At 40.7% G+C, this 24040-nt stretch overlaps 1 protein-coding gene across 3 annotated transcripts; it reads left to right on the forward strand.

The window, feature by feature from the left end:
• LOC113014355 (Y+L amino acid transporter 2) lies at positions 1-20540 on the forward strand. Of its 3 annotated transcripts, none has more exons than XM_026155814.1 (13): positions 1-734; positions 815-973; positions 11154-11515; positions 11851-12026; positions 12215-12357; positions 13295-13420; positions 13779-13923; positions 16522-16645; positions 17698-17801; positions 17947-18043; positions 18165-18314; positions 18801-18984; positions 19692-20540. In XM_026155814.1, exons 3-13 carry the CDS (start codon positions 11387-11389, stop codon positions 19784-19786), a joined length of 1473 nt encoding a protein of 490 aa, XP_026011599.1. In that variant the 5' UTR covers positions 1-734; positions 815-973; positions 11154-11386; the 3' UTR covers positions 19787-20540. The 3 variants fall into 3 exon arrangements, with proteins under 3 accessions (XP_026011599.1, XP_026011600.1, XP_026011598.1); XM_026155815.1 differs by having other exon boundaries at positions 841-973; XM_026155813.1 differs by having other exon boundaries at positions 1-973.
• Positions 20541-24040: the final 3500 nt, after the last annotated feature.

Genomic DNA, 24040 nt, shown 5'->3' on the forward strand with positions numbered 1-24040 from the left:
CGACCCTGAAAAGGATAAGCGGAAGCGAATGGATGTATAACTTAATTATTCTCTGTAGCCCTCATAATTAAACATTTCAGTTACATAAAACATGTGCATTTTGATTTTATGCACTGTATAGCCTTTATAAGAAATAAACGAATATATTTATACAATCAAAATCCACAGAAAGCTATACCACATGGGGCGGTTCATTTACAGACACAAGTATAACTTAAGTTTCACTGTTTTTTGTTAGAAAAAAAATCAAATTGTTACATGCTTAAATTAACAATTTTCTGTGCTATGGGCTGAACCATTTGTTAATATTGGTGGTGGTGGTGGGGGGTAACATTATGCAATATATTCAGTTTTAGAATTTATATTCAGGGTTAACTGTAGCTAGGCTCAAAGTGTTAATGCTATCTTTTTTTAATAAACAACATTGTCATATTCAAAACCAAGATGGCAAGTGATCATTTTAGGGTGGCACATGCCACCCTTCTAGATCCGCCCCTGTGTGGGGAGTATTTTCCTGGCACACTTTGAGCCCTTTAAAATCAACTAAACGTTACATAAAAAACTACAGTCTATATGATTACTGGTCCATCTTTTATGACTACAGTGTACCCACCCACAGTCTCCAGAGCTAAAGAAAAAAAATCCATTTTCATTGCTTGACAGAGCTTCAACTGTCTTACTGTCTACTCTTCAAACAGATCAAATCATCGCTCACCCGAAATGCTAACAATAGGGTGAGAAGCGACACGCGATGAACTTTATTTCCTCTGTTATTTATTAAAGTATCTTATGCAATGTTCTCTGCTGTTCACAGAAAGGCTTCTGCTTTTGAACGTATAGGGTCACGTATGGTGGGAGGTTGGCTAGGAGGAGCCAGCTACAGATGTTGCTTGCCTAAAATGTGGAGCGGCACAAGTTGGTGACTGGAAATCCCAAGGACGGTCCTTGAGTCACCGCTCGCTTCAGCTAAAAGGTAAATTGCCTGACTTCACAGTAGAGGTTTCACTACCTTTGTAGATGTAGAGACTAGGTGGGCACGCGGACAGGAGTCGTTTCAGTCGAAGTTAACCGTCGCTACGTGTCTTTCACGCGCACACTAATGCTAGCATGTACATCTGCAGCATCATACGTGTTCGTCGTCATTAGCTCTGTTGGCACACGTGGAGCCGCCCGGCAACTAGTTTAATGCGGACTCTTCTTACATGGTGACTGAGTGTTTCGTTTACATAACAGTGTGAGCTGGAGATTTAAAGTAGGCGAGACAAGACGCGCTTTTCACCCCTCTCCTCTTTCACTGAGTGTGTGTCGGGCCGGGGCTAACAGAGCTATCATTCCTAATCATTGGTAACAAAAACCGTTGCCTTTGCGTGTTAACAGGGCGCGAGCGCGTTTTGCGGTTGATGTGGTATAATTTGGTGGCTGAAACTAAACAATTGCGTGTTGAACTTTCCCGCCTATGGCTAATATCGGAGATGAACCACTAATTAGTGACTACATTGCTTTTTGTGTGCCTTACAGAATGGTGGATGCCCCGTGCGGAAGCGCGCAGAGCTACACTGCTCAGAGTCGTAATGACACAAAAGGCAAAGAAGTCGGTCTAATCTTCTCTGCCGGCCTTTTTTAATAGCGGGAAGTTATCTGGATCATAGGCTAGAAGGGTTTACAATCACCACTACTTTTAAACTGAGTTGGGAGTACTAGTGGAAGTTGTACTTCCTTTAAAAGCTAGGTCTGAAATTTGCATTCGCCCTTTCTCACTTAACATGCGGAAAATGACGGAGTCGAGAGTGAAAGGAAATGTAAGTCGCTAGCAAGTTTGCGTCAGGATTCAATAAATGAATGCAGCGTAAAATCAGCGACAAAAACTCCTCCAACAGTTTAAACATGCGTTTAACGAGCCCGACGTGCCTCAAGTGCTATTATTAAAATCCGACGTGGTGTTCACTATGCACAGAGCAGATGCTGAGTATAAAACCTTTAACAATCAGCAAACTAAAAAAAAAATACATGCTGCACGGTCCACACAGCGTAAGCATTATTGCATAATAGCCAGTTCTGCGATACCGACAATAACTTGGGCAGCATCGTTATTTCCCAAACCTCTGTTAGAGTCCAACTCCACACTCACATTGCTACCTAACGTCAGACCTGCCTGACCACAAAACAGACTCTTGCAACATCCTGAGCATCATTTAGTAGATGTCTCAGAAAACGGACAACAGCTTTGGCCCTTATTTAGGCGGGTCTTCTGTGTCCACCCAGTTTCCTCTCAATGTGAACACATTCACTCACCTCCATTCCAATAGTTTCAGCAATCTGCTCCCAGGATTTGTGAATAAGAATGAATAATATTTGTGAGTCCTTATATTGATACTATGATTATTAACCCCTATATAGAGCCAGTTATTGTTATCATGTAGTTACATTTTCGGAGAGGCGCATGTTAAGTTATGCTGCATGTTATGTTGGTCGGTTTTTGTAGGGGCTTTGCTATAGCTACAACATAGATTCCCCCCTGAAGTATAAAGACTTAATAACAGAAAGAGGATCAGATTCTTGTTTTGAGTTCAGAGATGAGTGTGCAGTGGAGTGTTTTCTATGTTATCAGAATTATCTTAAAGTGTAAGTGGGGTAAATGTATTCACTTTGTACAGTTAAAAAACTAAAGTTGAGTAAGTGCAGCTTCACTTGAGTATGAAGGGAAAGAGATGGGAACACATAAAGAATGAACACTTTGCTATGTTAAACTTATTGGCGATATTTATGAGTTGCAGAAAGGTCTAGAATAGTGTTCAAAATGGATTTTAAACATGGCACAAGGCATTCATGCTGATGGTTTTATATTTCCTACTAGATGTCTAAGGAATGAACATTTCAGTAAAGCGATATCCAGACTTTAATAGCAGTAAGGTGTCAGTGTCAGGCATTGTGTGTCTTTGCTGTTATGAGGCCTACGTAATCATTTTGTGCATTTTGATTCATACATTACACTCACAGTAACTCCATATGGAGGTTGACTTGTACATCAGGTTTCTTCTACACGGTCTTGTTCTTGACACTGATAGTTTAATCGAGTTACTATTCTGTTGTTCTTATGAACATGGGATAAATTCACAGAAAATGTTATTTTGGTGAGCATAACCATTTCCCCTAGAGATGGGTTTTGAGGCTGTGGTATGGGGGGGGGAGCATCTGCATTACCTTAACGAACAGATGCTAGCATAATTTCATTGGACCAATAACGGGACACATGGCGCCAGACCTCCTCAGACCAGAAGGTCCAGTTGTGACATCCAAAAAAATTATTTTCTGAAAAGATGATTGCTCCTTACTTTCAGATGATTTCAGACTTATCATTTTAGGCAGTAATCAACTTTACTAATGAGCAATGCTCAACGTTGCTTGTTGGTTTCACCAAAAACACTGCATCCAATAGAGAAAAGCAATGAAATGTTTGTTATTAAATTGAGTAAATTTAAGATTAGGGCTGGGCCATATTATACCGTTCACGGTAATACCGGTATAATGTTAGGCAACGATAGGAAAATGAAATATCGCGATAGAATGGGAGTAAAACGCGCATGCGCAGTGCCTTTGTTTTCATACGCACATGGCCGATTGTTGAGTGAAACAGATGAACCAGAATTGGTTTGTAAAGATGGTGCAACTTCCGTGATGTGGAACTGGTTTGGTGTTTGTCCATCAGATACACAACAAAGCACATTTTTTTGCAGAACATGCAAGCGGCCGTCGTTATTGTCGTATTTGTCGGACTAAGATGCTCTTAAATCTGGGAGTAATCTGGGTCCTAAACTCCGTATTCTTCAGGTCAAACAACACTGCAGCATCACTTAGAGTTAAAAACTGTCTAAATTCTTTCATCTTTAATAAAACGATCAGCATTGCTGCTTTACCAGGTGTAACTATAAAGTTTAACTTCCAGGCATCCATGAAAACAAAAGTTATTACATTTAACGGAGTTAGAAGTTAGCAGGAAGCTAGCGGAAGTTAGCTCGCTAGTTTCGCTAGTTACCTAAGCATGATATTGCATGTTCTGACTGAGAGATTTCTGAAAAAAATCAAACGTACAGCTCTGCTATCACTTCCAACATAAATGAAGACAGGAAACTAAACAGCAGCGACGTTTGCAGGGTTACTGAAGTTGGGCTAGCTGGTATATAATGATGTGCTACGTGATCACTAGCGACACAGCTACAGTGGGGAAAAAAAGTATTTAGTCAGCCACTGATTGTGCAAGTTCCCCCACTTAAAATGATGACAGAGGTCAGTAATTTGCACCAGAGGTACACTTCAACTGTGAGAGACAGAATGTGGAAAAAAAATCCATGAATCCACATGGTAGGATTTGTAAAGAATTTATCCGTAAATCAGGGTGGCAAATAAGTATTTGGTCACCTCAAACATGGAAAATCTCTGGCTCTCACAGACCTGTAACGTCTTCTGTAAGACGCTTTTCTGTCCCCCACTCGTTACCTGTATGAATGGCACCTGTTTGAACTCATCATCTGTATAAAAGACACCTGTCCACAGCCTCAAACAGTCAGACTCCAAACTCCGCCATGGCCAAGACCAAAGAGCTCTCGAAGGACACCAGGAAAAGTATTGTAGACCTGCACCAGACTGGGAAGAGTGAATCTACAATAGGCAAGCAGCTTGGTGTGAAAAAAATCAACTGTGGGAGCAATCATCAGAAAATGGAAGACATACAAGACCACTGATAATCTCCCTCGATCTGGGGCTCCACGCAAGATCTCATCCCGTGGGGTCAAAATGATCATGAGAACGGTGAGCAAAGATCCCAGAACCACACGGGGGGACCTGGTGAATGACCTGCAGAGAGCTGGGACCAAAGTAACAAAGGTCACCATCAGTAACACACTACAACGGCAGGGAATCAAATCCCGCAGTGCCAGATGTGTTCTGCTGCTGAAGCCAGTGCATGTCCAGGCCCGTCTGAAGTTTGCCAGAGAGCACATGGATGATACAGCAGAGGATTGGGAGAATGTCATGTGGTCAGATGAAACCAAAGTAGAACTTTTTGGTATAAACTCAACTCGTCGTGTTTGGAGGAAGAAGAATACTGAGTTGCATCCCAAGAACACCATACCTACTGTGAAGCATGGGGGTGGAAACATCATGCTATGGGGCTGTTTTTCTGCCAAGGGGACAGGACGACTGATCCGTGTTAAGGACAGAATGAATGGGGCCATGTATCGTGAGATTCTGAGCCAAAACCTCCTTCCATCAGTGAGAACTTTGAAGATGAAACGAGGCTGGGTCTTCCAACATGACAATGATCCAAAACACACCGCCCGGGCAACAAAGGAGTGGCTCCGTAAGAAGCATTTGAAAGTCCTGGAGTGGCCTAGCCAGTCTCCAGACCTCAACCCCATAGAAAATCTGTGGCGGGAGTTGAAAGTCCGTGTTGCTCGGCGACAGCCCCAAAACATCACTGCTCTCGAGAAGATCTGCATGGAGGAATGGGCCAAAATACCAGCTACTGTGTGTGCAAACCTGGTAAAGACCTATAGTAAACGTTTGACCTCTGTTATTGCCAACAAAGATTATGTTACAAAGTATTGAGTTGTATTTTTGTTATTGACCAAATACTTATTTTCCACCCTGATTTACGAATAAATTCTTTACAAATCCTACCATGTGAATTCATGGATTTTTTTTTCACATTCTGTCTCTCACAGTTGAAGTGTACCTCTGGTGCAAATTACTGACCTCTGTCATCATTTTAGGTGGGGGAACATGCACAATCGGTGGCTGACTAAATACTTTTTTGCCCCACTGTATGTTAGCATAACATAAACAGTGAAGCTGGAGGACGAACACTAACACTTTTCCACTTATAAAAGTTAACGTGAAGGTTCTTCATGGTTAGAGACAAATGCAATCGCATGGCAGGATGCTGTAAACGGACCAAACTTCAGTCAGGAGAACAACTGAGATAATCCATCCACAATACGAGGTTAGTCATTAATATACTGCAGCAACATGGGAATAGAGCAGCTGCCAGAGAATTCAACATTAATGAATCAATGGTACAGAAGTGGAGGAAGCAAGAAGAATGAGTTTAATAAAGTTTGATTTATCGGACTGCTTTGTTTCGCTTAATGTGCCTTATAATCCCGTGCACCTTATGGTCCGAAAAATACGTACTGCACACTGCAGTTTAATGTTGCAAAGCACCTCTTTTTAACTTCAGTGGATATTATACATGGTTATGCTCAGGATATGTCAGCCCATTTCTACTGGAAATGCCTTTTGGTTAAACTTTCAGCAAGGAATTTGCATTTGCACTGTTACATTTTTATAAAGCTTTAATGTACATAAAAACCAGCTTCTTGTTTAAGTGAAAATAAATGGAAGGTTGTCTTTTTGCGCTAGTAATGTTGTGGAGTTGTATTTTGTCTCGCATCAATTATATCGTCGGTTATATCGTTACCGCAAATTTTCAAATATATATCGTGATAAATATTTTTGGCCATATCGCCCTGCTCTATTTAAGATGAACAAAAAAAGGGATATTCAGGAGATTTAGCTTTGTCAAATTATGTAAGGTTGCTGCTGTTATTATAGTTGACCCAAAGTGGTTTCAAGTTATGGTAGTATTAACATTTGAGGTTTCAAAAGATGGAAAATCTGCACATAGGAACACCCATCCATCCATAAAGTCCATCCAAAATCCCAGAACTCCCTCTCCCCAGTCATCTCCTTAAGCTTCACTGGGTGAACACAGAGGCGTTCCCAGGCCAAGCAAGAGATATAATCTATTCAGTGTGTCCTGTTTCTGCCCCAGGGCCTCCTTCTGATGGATCATGCCCAGAACACCTCACCCAGGAGGCATCCTTGTTAGATGTCCAAACCACCTCATCTGGCTCCTTTTGATGCGGAGGAGCAGTGGCTCTACTCTGAGCCTATCCCAGATGGCCGAATTCCTCACTCTATCTCTAAGGGAGAGGCCAGCTACCCATCAGAGAAACCTCATTTCCGCTGCTTATGTCTAGGATCCCTTTCTTTCAGTCACTACCCAAAGCCCATGAGTATAAGTAGAGACATAGCTCAACTGGTAAATCAAGAGCTTTGCTTTTACACTCAGCTCGCTCCTTACCTTGACAGATCGGTACAGTTTCCGCATCACTGCAGCCGCAGCACTATTCCGTCTGTTGATCTCCCTCTCCTCTCACTCGCGAACAAGACCACTAGATACTTAACCTCTTCAACTTTGTGGAGTAACTCGCCCCTGACGCGGAGTGGGCATTCCACACTTTTCCAGCTGAGGACCATGGCCTCAGACTTGGGGGTGCATATCTCATTCTAACCACTTCACACTCTCACTGGAACAGCAATAGCTGGCAATATAAACAAACAACAAGATTAAAATGGAAAAAAAAAAGTTCACAGTGGACTTGACAAAAACCATGAAATACCTCAGACATGATTTAAAAGGGGAATATAGACCTACAGAGCTGATTCAAAATCCAAGGAGTTGTCAACAATTACACACATTTAATAAACACATTGCTTAAATTAATCTTTTTATCTACTTTTTTTTGACTGAAAGATTAAGGTAAAGTTGCACCAAAAGCTGATGGCTGAGAGTACAGCACGCTTCCAATCAGAATGTCATTTTAATTGGAAGGGCATCAAACATCTGTCTTCTATATTAGACACATAAAAACATTGGGATGGTGATGATGTTGGGAGCCACAAAGATTTAATGTGCATTGTTTCTGTGGTTCAGTTTCGAAACACATCGAAACCTATTTTTTTTCAGTTGTTACACCATTGGATACCCTCAGTGAACATATTTAAAGTTTTCTTCCATGTTATATATCTTCAGTGTAATATGAGTGTTGTTTCTTCCTGGGGATCCAACTCATGGAGCTCTTCATAGTGCTTTAATGTATTTGTGCATGTGCTTCCAAGAAAGATGTGTTTAGTTAGTAAAGGTGAAATTTGATTTGGCTCAGTGTTTCAGTCCAACGCTTGCTTTGAGTGCCTCTTCCCATGAACTGATCCAGGCTGAAGGAGGCGGGATGAGTAGTTTGCTTCACTTTTTAGTAACATAGCACCTGCTTATGAAGCACACGGTGTGCTACAGACAAAGCGGCAGGATTATGTAAGGTTAGATCTCTTTTTCTCTGTGAATACACACTGATGAGAGGAGAGAGTGAGCGAGGCACTGCTTTCCTGTATGGGAAGTTAGAATCTAAAATATGCAAATTAAGTTAAACTTTGCTCACATTCAGTGATGAATTATGAAGCCAGCGCTATCAGATGATATAAGAAAACAGATAATGGGTAAATGAGGTGCAATAAAAGTGGAACTTGCTCCATTTTGATTGCACCGTGTCGTCCGACCCTGCAGTTTAAAAACCAAAGTCGCGTGGGAATGAAAGGACCCGTGGCTGACAGCTGGTTATTCAAGATTTACTAGTTCGGGGAGCTGGATGCCTGTGAAATAAGCTGCTGTTGTTGTTTCCTTATTCATGGTTGATTTGAGGGTTGTTCCACTGGCAACAGCCCCAAAGGGATTTGTCTCCTCCTGGGATCAAACCAGGACTCTTTCACTTGTTAGACAAAGGTTTAAAACGATACACCATGGAGCCATTTGTTAAACAGTACTGACCAGAATGTGACTGACTGCTGAAGGCGAGCAAGCTAGATGTAATATTGCAACAGGGAAATATAAATCTTTAAGCCAGCGCATACAAGATGTAGTTATCACAGCCTGGCTGTTGGTTGGTTGTTTGTCCCTGATTTGGAAATGTTCTTGGATGCACTGACGAGCAGAGAGATAGGAATTATAAATGCAGCTAATCAAATATATGACATTCTTATTATCATTCTTATTATACAGAGTATTTCAAAAAGAATCATCCGATTTCAAAAGGCTAGAAGTTACATAGTTCTAGATGCGAGATTTTAAAATACATGGCTAAATATGAAGTTTTATAGCAACAGTTACAAAGTGCTCAGTAGGGCTGAACGATTAATCGTTAGAAAATCGCGATCTCGATTTATACTTATGTGCGATCTCATTTCCAAATGACAACGATTTAAAAAAAAAAAAAAAGGCAACGACGATTGTACCGCATTTTGATCCGGGACGTAATCTGCATGAAAACAAGCGCTCACTCTTCCTGCTCAACAAATGACAAGGGCGGAGCCTTATACCACGTGATACAGAAGCTGTGCCGTGTGATGCTAAAATTAGCAGGGAAAAAACAACGGAGAGCACGTCAGGGATGACGAGAAAGTGACAAGAGAACATCCGTCCCGGTCAACCACCCAAACATCAATAACGGGAACCTTATACAGCGCTTCCCTATACCCGTCGAACTCCCACAGGCACAAAGAAATTACGGAGGCTATCACTTATCACCTGACCAAAGATATGGCTCCCATCAACACTGTGCAAAAAGAGGGATTTAGGAAAATGATCAACACCCTAGACAAACGCTACACAGTGCCGTCCCGCAACTATTTTTCTATTGTTGCACTACCTGCTCTATACACGCAGCGTCAAGCAACGGTGGAGACGGAATTTCAAGCAGTACAACATTTTGCGGCAACCACAAAACGTGAGACATTTGTTTTTATGTTTATTTATTGTTTTTATGTTCAGTTTCAACTGTTACGAAGTTGATGTGCAGTTAATAAGTGCAATAAATATTTATATTGGAAAAGAAAATCGTGAGAGAATCGTGATCTCAATTCTAAGCCAAAAAACCGTGATTCTCATTTTATGCAACATCGTGCAGCCCTAGTGCTCAGTGTCCATATGTCAATTTGATAGTCATACTTGTCCTATACTTCTGCAAGCATGTCTGGACTCACTGCAGTCGTTGCTCTTGTCATGCTACCTTCCAGCAAGCACAGAAAAGTCATAAATTCCCTCTTTCTACAGTACACGTTTGAATTGAGTTAAAGCACTTTGAAATCTACTAAAAGTTGCTTGTTTCCTGGTGATTGTGTTGAATTTATTTTCACATTCTGCAATGGTGACTAAACGGTCGCCCACGCCCACAGGTTGGTTGGCAGTGTTTCAGACTCACCAAGTCTTTTGATCACAAGGTGATTGCACAGGTCACTTGATTGCATGTAATTGCCAACTTGACCCCATTCATTTGCATACTGATATCAGGCTAGTAGTAGACTGACTCCCTCTGATGGAAACATTTCTAGCAGGTTTTCTTGACAGTGTTGGTCTTCTTGACCATCTCATTTCATTATGATAATATTGTATTGTTGGGTGTCAGGTGACTCCCAACGATATGACCAAAAATATTTATCACGATATACATTTGAAAATTTGCGATAACAATATAACTGACGATATAATTGACACTAGACAAAATACTTTATAACTCCACAACTTTATTAGTGCAAAAAACAAACAAACATCAATGTATTTTCACTTAAACAAGCAGCTGTTTTTTATGTGCATTAAAGTTATATAAAAAATTAACAGTGCAAATGCAAATCCTTGCTGACAGTTTAACCAAAAGGCATCTCCAGTGGAAATTGGCCGACATATCTTCAGCATAACCATGTATAATATCCACAAAACTTAAAAAGAGGTTATACACACACAATACGGTAATATTATGATGAAGCACTGTACGTATCACTTCGTGAGGCTCCTGCCTACGATAACCGTAAAGCTCCGACAATCCATCAAGCAGTGCGGGTTCGTAGCTAAGCAAAGTCGTACTGACACATTTGACAGATACGCCGCCATGTGCGTATGTAAACAAAGGCACTGCGCATGCGCGTTTTACCCACATTCTATCGCAATATTTCATTTTCTTATCGTTGCCCAACATTACACCGGTATTACTGTGAACGGTATGATATAGCCCAGCCCTACTCCCACCTCTAGTTAATGTGTAATATCTATGGGAAAGAGCAGTGTGGGAAACATTTCACTCACAGTGCTATTTGAACCCAAAGCACTTCATATATAAAGAAAGGCATTCATTTATGGAAGATAACAGAGATGTGTGTATGATGACATACTGAACTGGGATCACTTAACTCATATCTGCTCAGCAAAACTGTTTACTATTATAATAACTTCCCTTCTGTGAGACAGTGTGTGCTTGTTTCTTTTACAGATTGTCCGAGAGAAGCACCTCTTGGATTTCAATGAGTGTTAGAGACATGCAATAGCTCGAGCCATTCAGTGACACTCAACACCTCAATCCCTCCTTTCTCGTGTGATAGGCCCGCACCTCTTTGTTCAGTTTTTCTACCTCTTATTTGTTCTAGTCTTTGACTACTTTGTCATTCCCATCATTTCCTTGTCAATCTCATCTGAGCTGAGGCCAAAGGCTGTAAATTCCTCAAAATGGTTGCTGATGTAGACACGGCGTCTCAGGGTAGTGGCATGCGGCTGAAGCAGGAGATTTCCCTCCTTCATGGTGTCTGTCTCATTGTGGGAAACATGATCGGCTCGGGCATCTTTGTCTCGCCTAAGGTAGGTCTCTCCCTTTTTTGGGGGGTGGGTGGTTGAGTTTTTATTGTGGTTTAAACGTTGCAGAGCAGTAAAATCTAAATGCTTTCTTTGTAAAATGCACCTTAATTACTAAAGAAATCTGAAATTGAAGGACTTCAGTTTTTGTTGATGACGTGTATTACAGCTGTCCAGTTTAGGGTTGAGCAGTCTTCTATATTTACATTAGATCTTAGATCACTAGGCACATTTGTTCAAATGACAGCTGGTTCACTGCCGTGTGTGTGTGTGTGTGTGTGTGTGTGTGTGTGTGTGTGTGTGTGTGTATTTAATATCTCCTCTCCTGTGTTACCCTGCAGGGAGTCCTTATGTACACTGGCTCATTTGGGATGTCCCTGGTCGTGTGGGCCATCGGAGGGGTATTCTCTGTGTTTGGAGCGTTATGCTATGCTGAGCTTGGTACCACCATCCGTAAATCTGGTGCCTCCTATGCCTATATCCTTGAAGCCTTTGGTGGTTTCTTGGCTTTTATTCGGTATGTTGTTTCAGCAGTGCACTGCTGAGCCCTTCTACTAACACAATAAACTACTCAGGCATGTGCTGTACTGGGATTAAATGGTAGACGGAAACAAAGGTTGACATTACTCAGTGTAAATAAACTAAACCTGCCTACTGTAAGCGTTACGTGAAGCGATAATTAAGATGAAAAAAATGTCTCTGTAGACTGTGGACATCCTTGATGATTGTAGAGCCGGCTTGTCAAGCTGTGATAGCCCTGACCTTCTCCAATTACCTGGTCCAGCCTTTCTACCCCACCTGTTTAGCCCCCTACGATGCCGTCCGTCTTATTGCTGCTGTCATCATATGTAAGCCTCTTTCGCTATTAATCACTCACATCATTTATTTTACCTGCTATTTATGTTTGCATGGATGTTGTAAAGGTGTAAGTGTGTTATGTAGTTTTAAGCTTGTATCCATGCAGTGTTGGTTTAAATCTTTTTGGACATAATTAGGGAGAGATTTCTTCAACCCCAGCAAAAATAGTGTGCTGATAAAGCAGGTGAAAAATTGCACATCACCACATCCCATCTGTTTCTGTACCTCTGTGCTAATTTCTGTAGACAGCTCAGTTAAAGAGCTGGCAATAGAGCATTGTAACACACAAAAATTAGTTTTGTTTGTTTGTTTGGTTTTTTTTATAAACCAAAGCAATGGAAAGTTCATATACAGTTGTTTACTGTATTAGATTGTACTGTTTTACATCACGCCCCTGTAAATTGCAGTGCATACAGTGAGAGTCTTAATTAGGAGGAAGTCTTAAATGCATCTTTGTCTCCTGTGCAAGCAGGAGGATCAGTTGCAGACAGTTGAATCTTTCACGCAAAACAGCTAAAATGGATTTCCACGTGTAAATTCAGGAGAAAGGTGTTTAAAATGGTCTATTGGCTGCAGCACTACTGGAACACGCATGCTGCATTTGGAATAACTTGCATGGCGCCCATATGAAATGTGTCATTTGAAATGGGCTTCTTATGCATGTGGTTTGACTTGAACATCGAGTGATAGAGCAGATGATGGGACAGGTGATGGAATTAATAGAAGCACGCTGTGAGATTCATTTTTTACAGGGGTGTTCCTCACAGGGTCTGAATGAACCCGGTGGTATTTGGGTGGTGCCGTGTCAGTTCTATATGAGGAGGAGTGACTTGTACCCTTTAGCTACATTCTCTAGCTGCAAGCTTTTCTAGAGCTGTAGTTTTCTACTACTTTTGTAGTTTTATACTGCTTCTTTCTTTCCATCAGGTGTGCTCACATTTGTGAACTGCATGAAAGTGAAGTGGGGTGCCATTCTTCAGGTCATCTCTACTTTTGCAAAGGTCATTGCTCTAATTGTCATCATCATTGCCGGACTGGTTAGGCTGGGACAAGGTAGGATCCCTGAATAGTCTCTATTTAGAAAACAACTATTAAGGCTACCAATTGGTCCTTAGACAACATATGTTCTAAAGCTCAAAACATGGTGCTTATATAATATTGATGATAACAATAATAGTAATTACAAATACAGCTGGATGAAATCTGTTAAAATACATTTATCAAAGTCATTTAAAAGTTAAACTGTGGGCATGGTTAGGGTGTTGTGTGGCTAAATGAACTGTTCCTCTCTCCCTTAAGTGAGAAAAGTAAAAAAAAAAAAAAAACACCATACAATTTGAATAATATATTTCTTTATTATGAAAATAAAAAAATGGGATATATTTATAATGTATACCTTGTGTTGTTGTAGGTTTTAACCAGAACTTTGAGGATTCTTTCAAAGACTCCAACCTGAATCCTGGTGATATGGCCCTGGCCCTTTATTCAGCACTCTACTCTTACTCTGGCTGGGATACGCTCAACTTCATTACAGAGGAGATCAAGGACCCAGAGAGGTACGCAATCTTGTATTTATAATGCTCGTTTTACAGTAATCATTAAAATCCTTTATTCCTGGTTGTGCTTTCGATTTGTATACATAAAGTGGTGTGAAAAAAGTGTTTGTGAAGTAAGTAAAGTTACATTTTATTTATATAGCACCTTTGAAGACCAAGATCACAAAGTGCTTCACACAGAAATACAAGGCATTTGAATTTCTGTGCACTCTTTTTTTGTATGTTTTTCACACATTTTAGATCATCAAATAAATTTAAATATTAGACAAAGATAACACAAGTAAACACAAAATGTAGTTTCTAAATGAAGGTGTTTATTATTAAGTGGGGAAAAAATCCAAACCTACATGGGCCTGTGTGAAGAAGTGATTGTCCCCTGAACCTAATAACAGCTTGGACCACCTTTAGCAGCAACAACTGCAAGCTAGGGCTGCGATGATTCGAGTAATTCGATTATAAAAAAATTCTCGACACAAATTCTTTGCTTCAATGCTGTCGTCGTGGAAGTGGGAGCACTTCATCCACATTTGTGACTAAAATCACACCTGCAATGCAAACAAATTTAGGAGCAGCATGTGAATAAAAAAGCTGACAACATTGAGTCCACACAGCCCGCAAACATTGGTAACACAACAGCAGCAGTCATGTTGATGCTGGCACAGTTTAACGAGGAGCTGGAGTCTGTTTGCACACCGTGAAGAGCAAACGAAGCCATTAGCAAGACGTGAGCTCTGGTTAAGTGAAAGAAGATGTGTTTCTAGCAACCAAAACAGCAGCGCTGTTTCTGCAATCGCCAATAAAACCATTACTGGGAAAAAGTAATGACAAACTCTGACATGGAAAAAAAATCACATTTTATAGCTGCTCCATCCATCGCTGTTTGCTTTACACAGTGGAGAATCTGCAGTAAGCCTCAAGAAGTTGTATTAAGATATACAGGTGAATTGTTAATTGTTAATCTGATACCATGTTTAAATTATACAGCAAGCTGTATAATTTAACTAAGAGCAGCCATCCTATTGATGCTTGAAGCAGGGGTGAATCTAAAGGGGGGCATGGGGTGTACTAGACCTATCATGTTTCGGCTGTGTGCAGGCAGGAATTGGACCCAAACGCAAACTCACTAGTGTTGAGGTTTAAATTTATCATCTTAAATGTTTATATGCTGATTATATTGCTTTATATAAGAAACTAAACAGAATACAAGAAAGCCAAACTAAGATGCTAGACTATAGAATAAACTGGGGCAACAAAGAACTAAGAGCATAATACAAAAACTCAGAGACACAAGAAACTCAAAACACTGGGACACCAACCCAGGACCGTGACAAGACCAGATTGATTTCGAGGCTTTCATAACATTTTTCAGATTGAAAAGTTGCAATCAACAGTTCATTTTGAAAAAAACCTGTGTATATTTGTTATTGCTCAATAATAAGAGAAAAAATATTTCTTATCTAATTTCTTGATTGATTGATGGAATAACTGAGCGATTACTTGATTACTAAAATAATCGATAGCTGCAGTCCTAAATTAAGCGTTTGCGATAACTGGCAGTGAGTCTTTCACAGCGCTGTGGAGGAATTTTGGCCCACTCATCATTCTTTTGTGAAATCCCGGATGAGTCGTCAGCAGGAATATCTAAATGTCACAAAATTTGTTTTGGCTGTATCACGATACACATCGCGATATGTTTAAATAGCCTCCAAAAACAAAAAACACAGAAAGTCTCATTCCTTCACTCATCTGAAACTCCCACTGTCCTCATATCTTTCCCTATCTGGTAGTTTATAAACACACATGCTAAGGGCAGTGCGCCAGGTAGAAAATCTGGGAGGGGGTTATTAATGATGCATTCACAGTGTGTGGGAGAAAAACAAACTCACAGTGAATTGCATGCAGACAGCTTAATATTTCCATTGCAGTTCTTACTCGATGGTTGTGATAAAACCATTTTATCCGTCGTACGTGGAAACATCGAGCATATTTGCCCACCCCTACCCCTTACTCCCAGTGGTGAAAGTTCTCCACTGTTCCAGGTTTTCTACATTTGTGTATAATGACTCTCAATGTGGTTCATTGGAGTCCCAAAGCGTTAGAAATGGCTTTGTAACCTTTCCAGACTGACGGATGTCAATGTTTGTTTGTCAGGCGTTTCTTTAGACCTAGCGTGCTGTGGCATAATTAGCCCTTGCCAGATAGGTTCTATTTAAGTGATTTCCTGATTCAACAGGTCTGCCAATAATCAGGCCTGAGTGTGTTTAGTGAAACTGAACTCAGCTTTCCAAAAAATGCAGTTAATCACAGTTAATTCATAATTTAACAAGATGGGCAATTACTTTTTCACACGAGACCAGAGAGGTTTGGATTGGATTGAACATTTGTCCCTTAATCAATGAAATCGTCATTTAAAAGCTGCATTTTGTATTTCATCAGGTTATCTTTGTCTAATATTAAACATCAAACATGTAAGTGTGACAAATATGCAAAACACTAGGAAATCTGGAAGGGGGCAAACACGTTTTCACACTGCTGTATTGCTAAGTAGTTTAAATCTAACAGTCTTAATGGATGCCACCTCCTATTTTTCCATTGCAGGAATCTCCCCTTGTCCATTGCCATTTCAATGCCCATCGTCACAGTGATCTATATCTTGACCAACATAGCTTACTATGTCGTCATGGACGCAGATACAGTGCTCAACAGTGAAGCTGTTGCTGTGGTGAGTCCAAAGCTCTGTACTAGAGTCACTTTGTGTACATATCTGCATACAAGCCCTATCACATACCAGTATTTACAGCCTCTGCTCACCCTCTTAGAGGTAGGAGGATGTGATCTGTCCCTCCTGTGTTTGACTGTCGTCTCTCTGAGTCCATCTAACAGCCACTGCCTCTCGCATCTAGCTTTGGTACTCCCTCTTGGTCATGCAAGACTGTAGGAGTCGAGATGACAGGAACCTCATTTAGCTAAAGAGGTTAGCGCGCCACACAGGAACAGGAGGAGAGCTCATGATGTGATTAGTGCAGGGAGAAGGAAGATTTGTACTTGTCAGTGGTATTTGCTAATCTCTTTTTTTTTATTTTAATGGTTTACTAATGTTCTGTCATTAAGCCAGGGGTTTTCTGCCCTGTTGTAATGAAACTGTGAGATGCAGCAAAATTTTTAGTCAGGTTTTGGAGATTAATGATGTCGAATCTCATTGTGCGCTGGTTGTACTTTGCAACTCAGCGCCACACTAAAACATGATGATGTTTGAACCTAAACTTGATTATATCACTAATATAATGCACCTCAGGCATGTTTGGGTTTTGAGTGGGTTAAAATGAGTGATGCCACATCGTTGTCGAGTCAAGCTTTTGGCAACAGCTCAGGTCACAATATGAACAAAGAAAATCCACTCAGAGGTTTTAAAGTGGCATCACAGTATAACATCTTTCTCAGTTCCTGCTGTTCTTCTCTTTCTAGCTGGTAACTTTTTCTTTCTCTCCTTTCTAACAAAGTGTCCTGTGAAACTGCTGTGATCTGTGTAGTTTTTTTTGTTGACAGTATTTGTACTCATTGATTATTTGTAACAGTGTGAGCTTTACACTTTCTTCCGCCCTTGAAAAGGAAACAAAGGGGAGTAGCAGGAAACATCAGGGGTTCCCGCAAGCAGATTAGCCAGTTTGTTGGATTAGTTCTCGTGTCTTTTAATTAGTGGCACACATCTGCACTGATGAGTCACATTTTTACTAAAGTGAAAAGGAGTTACAAGCACTTTGGCTGCTTCCTCAGACATTTGCAGATGAGGTGCTGGGCTGGGCTCGTTGGCTGATTCCTCTTTCTGTGGCGATTTCCTGTTACGGAGGCCTCAACTCATCAATCATTGCAGCCTCGAGGTAAACTCCTAAATCTAGTGGCCTCCATTTCTGTTTTTCCCAAAATGTATGGGTTTTTTGTTTTGTTTTGTTTGTCCTATTGCCAACTAACCAATCAGCAGCACAGTGACTTTAGTTCTTATTGAAATGTCATTTTCTCTCGCAGGTTGTTTTTCGTTGGTTCCAGAGAAGGCCACCTACCTAATGTGCTTTGTATGATCCATATTAAACGTTTCACCCCGATTCCTGCCCTACTTTTCAATGCAAGTATCCCCAATATGTTTTTTTTATTTTAATGTAAATCTTTGTGGTTCTTCATCTTTGTCATGAATGTATTTCTCTTGAACGTAATATTTGTGTCTGTTTTTGGTCGTCTTCTCACAGGGTGGCATGTCTCTGTTGTACTTGACTGTGCCAGATGTTTTCCGGTTAATCAACTACTTCAGTTTCAACTACTGGTTATTCATCGGCCTGTCGATAGCCAGCCAGATCTACCTTCGCATCAAAGATCCTGATCGACACCGACCCGTTAAGGTACCAAAAATGATGCAATGTTCTTAATAACCAAAGTGAGCTTGAAATACAAACAGGTGTAAAATTTAGCTCAGATGTGTTAGTGCAGTCAGCTCAGAGATGAAAATGAAAATAGAAATAAAGCATTAGGCAGGATGATGAGTGTAGATTGTGTGTATGAACGTCTTGTTTCTGAATGTGAGCCAATGTTTTTTATCTCATAATCTTCGACTGCACCTTGGTGCAGCCACCCAACCACATCATCCAGCTCACAGCCCCCATCAGATTGTGAACAGACAAATAAACCAATGAGCACAAGATGTAAATGGATACATTAAAGATAGTGTGTAAAGTGTTGTTCATGGTCTGTGAAGTTTTTTTCGTTTACCCATCAACAGTGAGTGTATTGTACTGTTTACCCTCTTTTGTTTTGAGTTGCGACAATGTTTAAAGTCATGTCAGTCTGATCCTTTTGTTTTGTCCATTTCTCCTCCTCCCTCTCGGTAGCTGTCTTTGTTCTTCCCAATAGTCTACTGCCTGTGCAGCTTATTCCTGGTGGTGGTGCCGCTCTACAGCGACACTGTCAACTCTCTAGTGGGGATTGGTGTGGCACTTTCAGGGGTACCGATCTACTACATTTGTGTCCATCTGCCTCGCAGCTCCAGACCAGCCTTCCTTGGAAAAATGCTCAGTAAGAGAAACACTGCACTGCCTATCATAGAAGAGGTTTTGTTTGCTTTGAGGGAACTCTGAAACTCACATTTGATAGCCTTCTTATTAAAGCACTTGTCTATTACTGCTTTATCCTTTAACATTTGTGGTCTAGCTCTGAGAAAGATCAGCAAGAGCTCAGTGTCATATTTTCATAGGCTAGAACAAGCTAGCCAAGCTGTCAGTCTAGCTTTTTATTCCCTTTGAGGGGAAATGCATCCTTTATCTTCCTTGCAAATTCCCAATTGGTTTATAAAGGAAGAATTTCCCCAAGAAACTTAAATCTAGGTACAAAGGTAGAGGATTGAAGCTAGCACGTGGTAATATGACAACAGCTATAGTATAAAGCTCTGTGAATGAATGTGGCTGTGTTAGGTTATTACTCACAACTCTTTAAAGTAGCATACCAGTCTCATATTTCCTATAGCTACCATAGAAATGTATGGAATTGCTATGGCTCTCTGTAAAGGGATTGGAATTAGTGTTTCATAGTTCAGTTTAGCATAAAACCCACCTACACTAAAGGCTTCTATAGTACAACATTTATAAAACTCTTACTGTTTAGAAATGCTACTTTTTTATACTATTAACACTGGACTAGTTTAAACAAGTAACACTTAAGGCAAATTTTTCTAATTAGCAACCCTTGAGCAGCCATCTGATTTTTCTTTTTCTCTCTTCACACAGATGCGATATCTCTATACACCCAGAAACTGTGCATGTGTTGCGTGGCATCGCCAGATATTGATCTGGACAACATAGACCCGGGGAAGATCGAATGATCGATGGACAGACAAACTCAGAGTAAAGTACTGTACGGGGAGATGAAGGAGGACGAACGAACACAATATGAAGCAATCTGGGAGCGGCAGACAATCGGGGCTGAGATGAGATGATCTCTGGACCTATTAAAGACGGATGGAGACGGTGCAGAGATGAGCACACCACGCTACTCGATCTCCTCCTCCTCCTCTTCTTCTCTCACACATGTGCCATAAAGAAGGAAGGAGCAGGATTTTACTCAGACTGTTTATTATAGGCAAGAGCACAAATGCAGTGTATTATTACAATTATACTAAGTGTATATCTTAGCAGAAAATTTAGTCCAAAAATCTTGATTTTTGAACTTGAGACCTCAAAGAAGAGCAAACGGTTTTTGCACATACATTTTTCATTTTGAAGGAGACGATATATAAAATGGTTTAAAAAAAAAAAGAGTAATTAAGGAGCGGTCCTGCTGTATATTTATGATCACAAATCTGTCATGCTGCTTTCCATCCACCACAGCTGCATGTGGGAACTTTGACATCATCTTCAGGGCTCTTTTTAAGTTCAGGCGCCTCCTAGTGGTAGCTTAAAAAACTTCAGTTGATAAGTCATAAGACTTTCCAAAGTGTCATATAAGAGTCTGTCTCTGCTTCTGTGTGTTGTGTCTCATGTTTGTACTGTTACCTGTCACCTTGTTGCTTCATATACGTGCACACGATCCATTTAAAAGTAAAAAATCTCATGTTTTTTTTAGGTACACACCTCAGTTACACTTTAAAAAAAACCAAACATAAGGATTTCTATTGCAGATGAAATATTTAATATATTTTTTCAGTTTTTAATGTATCGCCAAGATGGGCGGTTGTCACAGAGCAGATCAATTGTTGGACCATCATGCAGTAAAGTGAAAATTCACAGCTGTAGTGTGTTTATATGGTGTTTTGTGGTGTACTTTTTGTGTTCCTAGACTGTACGTGCCTTCAGTGAGGTGGGTCTAATGATGTGATATCGCCACATTTGTTCTTGAGCACAGTCGCCGACATGTCGCTGTAAAGTTTGCCAAATGTGTTTCAAGTCGTCATCTTTCATTAGTTTCTTCAAATTGAAGCTGCCTATCACAAAAACACAGGCAGTAGTTGTTGGTTAGCTAGAAATAATCAGTCTTTAGATTTAAAAAAATAAAAATAAAAAATCTGCTTAGCCTCTGGACATGATTAGGAGCTAACGGGAGCACACGGTTTGTTGCTTCACGTGCTAATTTGCTTTTCGGGGATCAGTAGTCATCGGTTAAAACAAACTAGTGGGCCGTTTAAACACAAAAACAGCTGTATATGTATATTTCAGTATACTGTAATACAATGAACCTATTATTCTCAGAAAATGCAAAATAAGAATGTTATAACATATTTGTTGTTTCATTGGGTACCAAATGTGTGTTTTCTGGGTGTTTGAAAGCTTTTGTGCTGAATGTGTCTTAAGAACCTGCTTTTTTTCCCACTGTTCTGATTTATTTTGCCAGACGAGCTTCTCCAGTGGGCTGGAAATGTGTTTGCTCACTCCGAGGCAGAAAGTGAGCTGTGTGTTTTATCTGAATAAAGTTAGGTACAGACTTCAGTGACTGGCTGTTCTTATCGTTTGCTTTGTTTGACCTGAACACACTAAAGTCTCCTAGCACTCACTGCCACATGAGGTCATCCTCTCATAACCCCCTACATCTGTAGCTTTACCCTTTAGGTAAATGAGCAGCTTTGATAAAATCAAGGTTTTAAAAGTTTCCCAACTGATCAGTATGAAAATCCACATTTTTTTAATGGTATTTTAACTGGTCCTTTGCAGGCATTTCCTTATATCACATTGGACTGAGTATCCTGGGGTTATTCACTAGTGAAATTGTTAATGGTCTGGTCTGGAAAGGGAAGCAAATAACCTTTAAACACAAGATGATTGATTTGGGATTTAAATATTTGCGTCGGTTCACAGCTCTCCAGGTCATGGTCGCCAGAGAGTTTGAAAAAACAAGAGGGAACTGGATTAAGTTTGCAAAGGTATTTCGTCTCTAATCCTTGCTTCTGTTCTATAATCAAATGGTGTAGAGGTCTACATGGCAGGGGACCATTAGCACCCTTGAACGTGGTGCTAATGGTCGTTGACCCACTGTTGGTCACGTGAGTCAACACGTAAACCAGTCTGAAAAAAGGCGTGGGTATTTACCATCATTGAGGGGTTGTCCCACCCCATCTGAAATAAGGAAACCAACTAACCACAAAATTAAAGTCCTGTCATTTCCTTTTGCTAGCTCAGAAGGCTCTTGAGAGTCATGTAGCTTTAAACCAGAAGTTCTTGTGTTAGATTGTGTTTTGCTGATCAGCTTTTGATAAAGTTTAGGCAGTTAATTTTCAGCAGAAAATCTGAGAAAGATTTAATTTGAAAGAAGTAGTATTACATATAGTATATGTTTTATATAGTAGATTCCAACCTAAATACTATATAATCAAATATTTAAAAATAAATATCTGTAAAATAACACCATCATTGATTATCATTATTTTAGTAGCTCAGGCTATTCTCCCTTTTTTAAATTTAACTGTGGGTTTTAGTGCAGCTCATCTGTGGAAGCATCATTGATATAATATAAATGTATAACAAACATCTGATTGGCTTGCTGTTGCAAACAGCAGGCTTGAACCTTTAGGTGGGCGGGACTTAAAGGAATATAAGGATATCCTCTCCCGCTGAAATCGCAGAGAAGCATTGAGAGCAGCCTGAAGCCTGAGTATTTGGCTCACGGTGACACTTTGCCCATGTGTACATCAGCTGTAACACGGTAGACTCCCTACATAATAACTCACCTCCATATCTGCTTTGGGAAACAGGCTTGGATCGAGAGTGCTTTTGTGTGTTTCACAATTGCTGTGAGCGGGTGGGTTTAATTGTTATGTGTCATATGCTGCAGTTTGAAGACAGACTTAGCTTGTTGAGGCTGGGCTGATTGCAGGCCAACTACGTACAGGGTGGAGGGTCTGAGAGGACAACTGCTGTTCCCTGTTGAAGTTGTCAGCATGTGGAGTGTAGCTGATTTGTGGCATAACTGGCCTTGACCTTGGATTTAGTTTGTTTCTGTGTTCACAAATGGGATGCTACTGTTTTATTCCTTAACTGTTTGTAGCTCAAGAAGTTTCCTTCTGATCTCAGTAATTTTATTAAATAAATTATATTTTAAAATTTTATTGGTGTCACCTTTTGCCCACAGCTAAACTGTCATTCAGACCTAGAACCTGTTTTTATTAGAAAAGCACTAACAGCAATGAGGAAAAGCAGAATTGTTGGTCTTTCGCACTTGTTTTTGAATCTTTCTACGGACTGGAAACTGTTTCTTGGCATCTTTTCTGCTCTGTCTACCTTCCAGTCTCCTCAGGTGGCTGCTCAAGCCCCACCTCCTGTCCATCCAAACCACATCGCCTCCCTAGAGGCTCAGTGCAGAGGCATCACATTTCAACGGGGTGTGCGCTCTGTGCTTCAGATGCTGCCCGTCGATAGGTGCTCCTGGCTGGGGGGAAGAGGCCTGAGTGTTCCTCCCCAGAACCACGGGAATTGGGTTCCACTGACTCATGCATAAAAGATAAAGCAGTGGAGGGGAAATGTAGCCGAGCACCATGACGGCTACAGAAACTACTCTCTCTCCCGCTGAGTGGAGATCAGGCAGCAGCTGAAGTGAATTCTTGGTATTAAAAGCTCAAGGCTGCTAAGGTAGTACTCTGAACACCTGATGGTCTGGAGGGAGCATCTCACCTGGGAATGGGCAGAGGAACCAGGGTGCTGCTGTTTGATGGATGAGTGGCTGTTACACACTGGCACCAGTTTGGCATCATGGAACTGCCTCGACGTCTGAACTGGATGCGTAACCGAGCTTGGAGGCCTCATGGCTGCCGCAGGCACTTCAATCGTAAGTGCAACGTGTGTTTGGGCCAATCAGGGAATCAGTTTTAGTCTTGATTTCCATTGTTTATGTTGTCTTTGTATCCATGTCTTTTGTTCCTTTGTTTCTTCTTCTTCTTCTTCTTCTTTTTTACAAACATCTGCTTTCTGGACCTGCTTTGTAATTGTCTAAGTGCTGCTGTGAACCCGAGAAGCTCCCAGTGATGTCATCATGAGTTGTCAAGTGTAAGTTGTTGTGACTGTCACAGAGCTGCTGCTGTTCAGAGCATCATGAGGTGGACTGCAGACACATGTGTCTTGTGCGCCTAGTCATGCTTGATGATTTTAAACAT

Source organism: Astatotilapia calliptera, chromosome 22, assembly GCF_900246225.1.
Source record: "Astatotilapia calliptera chromosome 22, fAstCal1.2, whole genome shotgun sequence".
Lineage (NCBI taxonomy): Eukaryota > Metazoa > Chordata > Actinopteri > Cichliformes > Cichlidae > Astatotilapia > Astatotilapia calliptera.

Excerpts from the sequence above, each read along its gene's own strand:
- LOC113014355 (XM_026155813.1), top strand. The coding sequence starts at position 11,387 with ATGGTTGCTGATGTAGACACGGCGTCTCAGGGTAGTGGCATGCGGCTG. Across the intron at positions 17,802-17,946 it reads TCAATCATTGCAGCCTCGAG|GTTGTTTTTCGTTGGTTCCA; the intron begins GTAAACTCCTAA and ends TTTCTCTCGCAG. Across the intron at positions 18,315-18,800 it reads ATCGACACCGACCCGTTAAG|CTGTCTTTGTTCTTCCCAAT; the intron begins GTACCAAAAATG and ends CCCTCTCGGTAG.